At 39.7% G+C, this 7,233-nt stretch overlaps 1 protein-coding gene across 3 annotated transcripts in view; it reads left to right on the top strand.

The window, feature by feature from the left end:
• Positions 1-6,632, top strand: part of STEAP4 (STEAP4 metalloreductase) — a 24,474-nt gene extending 17,842 nt beyond the window's left edge. For 2 of the 3 annotated variants that reach the window (XM_025208159.1, XM_006015909.3), the window contains exons 3-5: positions 2,000-2,527; positions 3,168-3,332; positions 5,569-6,631. In XM_025208159.1, coding sequence (XP_025063944.1) covers positions 2,000-2,527; positions 3,168-3,332; positions 5,569-5,838 — 963 coding nt within the window. In that variant the 3' untranslated portion in view covers positions 5,839-6,631. Of the gene's footprint in view, positions 1-1,999; positions 2,528-3,167; positions 3,333-5,568 lie in introns of all 3 variants that reach the window. The other variant, XM_025208168.1, reaches the window with a different exon arrangement.
• The last annotated feature ends 601 nt before the right edge of the window (positions 6,633-7,233 follow it).

The following is a 7,233-nucleotide window of genomic DNA, read 5'->3' as shown; positions in this document are numbered from 1 at the left end:
GGAAAGAGGATTATGGAGGGGGGGAAAAATGAGCAAGAATTGGGAAAGATAGCCTGAGAAGCAAAGAAAAGGGAAGGAAAAGGCTGGAAGATGAATGAAGAGATGACAGAAAGAAAAGAGAAGAGAATCAAAATGAGATAATAGAATGGACATGGATGATAGGAGGAGAAATGAGATGAAAGGGGAAGACATGAATCAGGTTGTCTAAATCAAGTTTCCATTCTGGCTAGTATGAGGTAAGGGGTATCTACAGGAGCAGAGAGGTGCTCACTGAATATAAATGCATGTCCTAACTTATCCAGAGTGTTTACCTGGGGCGAGAGGTTTCTGGGCCAGGTCTTTAGTGCCTACTACTTAGGCAAACAGACAGAGCAGCAATGTCTGAAAGCCGTCCTGGTCGTTCTCTGACCTTTGGCTTCTGAATGCTAGACAGCATTCAGGAGCAAGCAAATGAGTTGCAAAGGAGAAGCAAATGAGTTGCCCCTATAAGGCTGTTCTAGCCTCAGGAACCATGGTAAAGCCCTTACTCCAAGGGCGGGTAATTATTTTGGGTGGAGGGCCACTTACTGAGTTTTGGCAAGCTGTTGAGGGCCACATGGGTAGCCCCGCCCCTTGACAGGTACCCCCCCCCAGGTTGCCATCTTGGGACCTGAAGTCCTGCCCCCTAACCTCTGACCTTTGCCACTGGAAGTCCCTCCCCTTGGCCCTGGAAGTATTCCTTCAGAGAAGAGGGTTTGGTATCTTAGTCCTCCTTTGGGGAAGGGTGTTGGCCATTTTGGGGGGGGGGGGGGGGAAGAAAAAAAAAAAAAACACCACACATTACATACTAACAATCAAGTTACATACTAATAATATATTTTAATTTAACTAAAAATATTTTTTTTGGTCCTGATGTGTGTGTGTTTGTGTTGTATATGCAGAAATGATCACATATGGGGGTTTGTGGGGATGTGTGTGGGGGTATGGATGTGGGTATGGGAGCCATGTAGCACACAGTGGCTGGTCAGCCCCAGAGTACAAGAGGGGACAGACACATAGCCCCAATCCTGCACGCCACATGCTGCCCGTCTGGACTGAGCAGTGGCAGTGGGGAATGAACTGGGGTTTCAGCATAGGGAAAAATCATTCCACCCCCACCCCCGTGGCCAGCACTTCCTGCTGCAGCCACTCGCAGCCCCCACAGGGTTATCGTGCCTCTCTGCCACATCATCTGGCAGAGGTAGCAATGGAAAGCAAACACAGGCTGCCCCATGCAGACTCTGAGTGGCTGCAGCATGAGGCGCCAGCTACGGGAAGGGGGAGCAGCCACTTTTCCCCCCGCGCTGAGCACCAGTTCGTTCCCCACCACCAATTAGGCTTAACAGAGACAAGATTGCTAGCTCCACAAGTCATCATACTGAGTTAATAAAAACACAAGTTGATTCTTTCCTCAGACTCTGAAATGAGTACCTGCTACTCTCCTGTCTGCCCTGTGCTCCTGATAAATGCCCAATGGTGAGGGAGCTTTTGTATTACCCTGAACACCTGTTTGAGAGATGTTCCTCCACTGTGTTACCTCAAAGGCAAATATGCATTTATTTTAATAAAAGGTGGTCTATGCTCCTATGACTTGTGTCTTTGTTGCTCTAGAAACCTTGTGAACTGTTGTGAGGTAGCAATGGAGGATTGTGACCATTTATGTAAAGTCCAATCATCCTTTAACAACACAATACTAATGTCTACAAACCGCTTGATGGAGTTATCTTCCAAAGTGGTTGTTAAAATCCAACCATTCCAGCTAAATGCTTATGTCCAGCATATTTAATTTTGCTGTTTTCATATATATGATAGTACTACTTTAAGTTATAAACTTTCCTTAGGAAAGATTTTACTTCTGAAATCTGTTTCAGAACATATTACCTTTCACTATTGTATAGATAGCAAAAAAGCCAGTAGAAGTTTGTGGTACTGTTATACAGGTCAGTAATAATGATTGTCACAATGATTTCTGTCACTACAGGTGTTTGTTTGTGGAGATGACAGCAAAGCTAAAGAAATGGTGATGGGTATTGTTCGGACTCTTGGTCTTACACCACTGGATCAAGGCTCTCTTCTGGCAGCCAAAGAGATAGAGAATTACCCACTACAGCTCTTTCCAATGTGGAAGTTTCCCATCTACTTGTCTCTTGGCCTAAGTGCATTCCTCTTTTTCTACTGTTTGATCCGTGAAGTAATCTACCCTTATGTTTATGAAAACAAAAACGTTTCATTTTTTGTTGTAATTTCCATTCCTAATAGGATCTGCCCAATAGTGGCACTCATCCTTCTTGCCTTGGTTTATCTTCCTGGAGTAATAGCTGCAATTATCCAGCTACAGAGAGGAACAAAATACAGCCGTTTCCCAGACTGGCTGGACAAATGGATGCTCTGTAGGAAGCAGCTTGGACTAGTGGCCTTGGCTTATGCTTTTTTACATGTTTTGTACACCCTTGTTATACCTATTCGCTATTACGTAAGATGGAAACTAAATTCGTATATCATCTCTCAGGTAGGTTTCTCCATTTTTTTCTTCCTTCTCCTCACTCTCCACTTTATATGCACTATTGTATAAGTGGAGTTTCAGAAATTCATGTTGAAAGTCTAATTTTTTAACCTTATGCTAATTATGCTACTGAATTTATTTTTCATTGATTTAGTTGTGTTTCCCTTATGCCTCTATTTTTCATAAGTCATTGATGTGGTCAGATGGGGGAGTTCTGATCACATCTTATTTCTAATCTTAACAAAGGCTTAACAAAATAGAATAATTAGTTGATAGGAATAATTTAAAGAAATATTTTTCCTTAATTCTGCACATCCCTTTACAAGTTGGACATTCACTAATGTCAGGAAATCACACATTATAGAAAAAGAATCTCCTTCCTGTCATTTTCAATGCGTCTACAGTATTGTACAGTGTACATTAAAGTGCAGTTAATGCTACTTTAACACTCCCATCTCAGTAAGCTACACATAATGGCAGTTTAATACATATTACACTGTTCAGGAAACAGTCTGCTCTTTTTGATTGTCTTAATATATTTACAGAAAACCTTTCCCATTTATTGTAAAGTAATCCAAAAGTTAGAAAATATTTTTCTACTCATTGACACTGCAATTCTAATGTTTATCTGATGTTTTTTCTTCAGATACAGAACAACAGAACAGATCCATTTAACTACTCTACGGGCTGGCATAGTGACTCTTATTTGGCACTGGGGATCCTGGGATTTTTTCTGTTCATCTTGCTAGGAATAACTTCCTTGCCCTCAGTCAGCAACAATGTCAACTGGAGGGAATTTCGATTTGTACAGGTAAGAAACAGACCTTTTTCAACTTAAAAACTATCCTTAAGTCCCTTTTCTCTCCTGAGTTCCTGGTAACTTCTGTGTTCCCTTGTAGTCTATGAGAGAAGCATTGGGCTTACCAACTGAATAAATTAAAATTAGGGAAGTTGAGCTAGTGGGCTAGGGACAGAAATTATACATAAACCGGTAGAAGTGATCAGAAACTTGTTCAAATCTGTAACACAGCAGAAGTTTAGTGCACATAAACTGCTTTCAAAATGGCCAAAATCAATTTAAGATAAACCTGGATGGATATAGTTTCAGACTTAACTGATTTAGGTTAAATTAGTTTATTGAACGTCCATCCCAGATCCTCTCCAGATTCAAGTTAATTTACAGTCCCCCAGCATCCCAGGATGCTTTGCATCTTCCCTGAAAACCTGCCCTTGCAGGATGGGTGGGCTAGTCTTGGCCCAAGCTGTCTGCTCCTGCTGAGCAAGGAAGCATGATATAGCACCTCCCAGCTTCTGCCCTGGGCCACTGCAGGCATGTGGCTACATTTCCGGAATCAAAAGTGAATGTCTGATCACTTGCTTATTGGGTCAATCTATACAGTTTAGACTAATTTGTGAAGATTGAATCCATTCAGCCTCAGGCTTTTTGACTGTTTGTACTCAGCCCTAAAGGGCAAATGAAAAGCTGCAGTAGCTAAAGGTAGCCCATAAATCAGAGCAATTGGTTATATCAAGCAAGCCCCCAGAATTTTCAACTATTTAATAAAAGACCATGTTATTTAACTAATTACAAGGTTCATAAATCCAGTTTGACATTTCTGTTACAATATGGATGGAAAAGGGCTGTCACATAAAATAACAGTTGTCACTTTTAAGTGCAAACAATATGTAGGCAACATACAAACAACTGTGCTGCCACCTTTTGATATTTCATGAAAGAAAGGTCAGTATTAACAACTCAGCTTCCAGCTTGGACTAATGTATAATAATGTCTGACAGCCATAGGAAAAGGCCTTTCTTCAGAACCTCCACTTTGAGAGCTTATAAGCATTTCAGAAAAGGAGTTGAGAAAAAAAGGGTCCTATCTTTAGAACAAGAAACCACCATAAAATTTGAGGTATTCATTAAAAGTAGCTTCACATGCCCATAGACAGGTGAAAGTGTTAGATTTTTCTGAGATTCATTTATCCTATTATCAGATACTCAATTTGGACATGCTGCAAAGGCAGTGCTGTTTTAAAATCAAGACAGTTGCATGTAGCAGTACTGATGCTACAGTGTACTTTAGTCAGATAAGACTTCTGTGTTCCATTTTTGGAAGAGAATTTAAAATTTTAGTTATAAACTGTAAAATGGTTACTCCTTCAGGGTCAATGGCAGAGAACATCTTTGAGTGCAAGGTACTGACATAATTTGGAATAGTCATTAAATAGAAATATTAACAAGTCTGAAATTGCCTCTCTCTCTCTCTCCGCTTCTTCCTGCCATTCAACTTCTTTATCCTTCTTCTCCATCTTTAATTATTTCTGTCCTTTTCACTGTCTGAATTTTCTTTCAAGTCTATCAGTAAAGGCACATCTCATCAGGCACTCAACTGCATTATCTGCCTTTGCGGCCCCTTCATCATAATATGGTATTGTAGTTCCCATCTACTCAAGTCTAGACACCTATAAAAATAATCCTTCTTCAGTGGGTCTCATCTATTCCATGGTGCTACACATGTGTAAGGAAAATAGAATTTGAATTTCTGGCAGATTGCATCATTATGACTATAGACAGTATAATCTTGGTAATAGGACACCACCCTTTGTTTATATAAAACACTTAAATCATTCATTGGTTTAGTCTTCAGAACACTCTTCAGAACTAGAGGTGGGGTGAGAGTGAGTGGTCTATTATCAAGAAAGGTTTTAGACACTGAAAAAGACTGAAATAGTATGATTTTTCTCTGGACTAGCTCTAAAGCCTGTTAAAAATTATTCACCAATTTTCCTGTAGTTTCATGAAAATTCCAGGCAGATGGAAGTATGTGTTTCAGAAAAACATTATCAGGATAGCCAAGAAACAAAGAGGTGTTTTCTCACTCTCCATTTGAGCTAAGCTTTGGTTAAGAACATGAGCCTTATATAAAGCAACTTTACCTAAATAGTCTCAGATCAGATCCAACACATAAATAGGTTGTAAATAGTATTTACTAGGAAGTTTAACTGACAATCTTAAATTTATATTACTTTTTTCTTTTCCCATAGTCCAAACTGGGATACCTGACACTGATTTTATGTACTGCACATACACTGGGCTATGGTGGGAAGAGTTTCCTCAGCGCTTCATTTTACAGATGGTATCTTCCAGCAGCATATATGTTTTCACTCATTGTTCCTTGCATTGTACTGATCATTAAATTTGTTATTATATTCCCATGTTTAGACAGACCCCTCACACGAATTAGGCAAGGCTGGGAGAGGAACCCACAAGAGTTCAAAAATTCAAACTACAACGGTAGCAACTCTGCTGTATAACCATATAGTAAACACCCAAGCTGTATCTCATTGCAATGTCTAAACCATTTAAACTTCTATACTAAATCAATGCCTTTTTCTACCTTGCCTGAAAGAAAAGGAGCAAGGGGAAAATTTAGCTAGGCCCTGACCATATGTATCCAAGGCTAAATTTAAACGTTAAGCAAGAGGCCACTTGGGATGCTGCATACCATGCATGCTCTGAAGTCATGCGTTCACTGAATTTGCCTCTCATGGTATCAAGTTACCACAAACCTGTCCCTCTTGCTCTCCTGGCTGAGAACCAGAGAAGGAAAAGATGTCTAATTTCCCTCCTTTGATGGTAAGGAGCCTCAGTCTGAATAAAGCACCACCACTTGTAAGGTTAACCCTGAGTTGATCCTTGGCAAAGAAGAGTTCAGCTCTTTCAAGACTTCGTTTGCCCCACATTAACCTTGGCAGAGAAGATCAATAGCTACACCCAACTCATACCTTAGAGTTGACTGAGGTCTTCCATTGTTAGAAATGGCTAGGCTATGATCGTTGTCATACTGAACTACTAGAAACTCAGCGAGCAGGTAAGAAGAGTATTTCCAAAATTCAGCTTTGGCAAAGAGGCCTGGCTCAGGAAAAGACTTTGGTCATTGCAGTCACAAATATAAGCTTTTCTACAAGTACAGATGAAGGGTGACCAGTAATTCTATGCTTGTAATATGTTATAATTACTTATGGAATATGCTATTGTACTGGAATTTGTTTAATATGTTCAATAAAAATAAAGACTTTCTCTTTCCAAAATATACTTTCCTGAGTTTGAGATGACCATGTATTGCCCAGCAGTTATATTATGTGTATTTTAGTAACAGTAAAGAAAGTCCTTTCTGTTAGGAAAATAGTTCTCTCTTTGGGATCTCAAAATGTGGATATAGCTGCTGCTGTTCTACAGATTTCTACTGAGCCCCTGAAGTTTTCCACAACTAAATATGTGACAGATGGACAGGGAGGAGGTGGCATATGATGACTTGTTGAAAAAACAAACAAACAAACAAACAAACAACTGATTTAAAAAGAGAGTCCAACCCCTCTACTTGAATTGGATAATAAAACAAAATAGTGAATATGTGTTTTTATAGAAATGTATTGGCTCACTGGATCATCTCTTTGTTCTTCTCTCCACTGTCCCACCAGACAAATAATTCATTTTAACCCATTTCCTCCATACAAAAAAAGGATATGCACTAGGATCTCAAGAACCTGTACAATAGGTGGTGTAAAAGAGCCACGTGATTTGGCCCAGGCAGATTCCTTGCATTTAGTTTCAACAACAATGTTTCTGCTACCTACAGCTACCAGTACACATTTGGCACTCAAAGTATCTTAAACTACATGTACACTAAGTGCAATTAGCTTTTCTTT

Source organism: Alligator sinensis, unplaced genomic scaffold (assembly GCF_000455745.1).
Source record: "Alligator sinensis unplaced genomic scaffold, ASM45574v1 scaffold147_1, whole genome shotgun sequence".
NCBI classification, from domain to species: domain Eukaryota; kingdom Metazoa; phylum Chordata; order Crocodylia; family Alligatoridae; genus Alligator; species Alligator sinensis.
The sequence above is the reverse complement of the archived record's forward strand: the minus strand, read 5'-3'. Positions and strand labels throughout refer to the sequence as shown.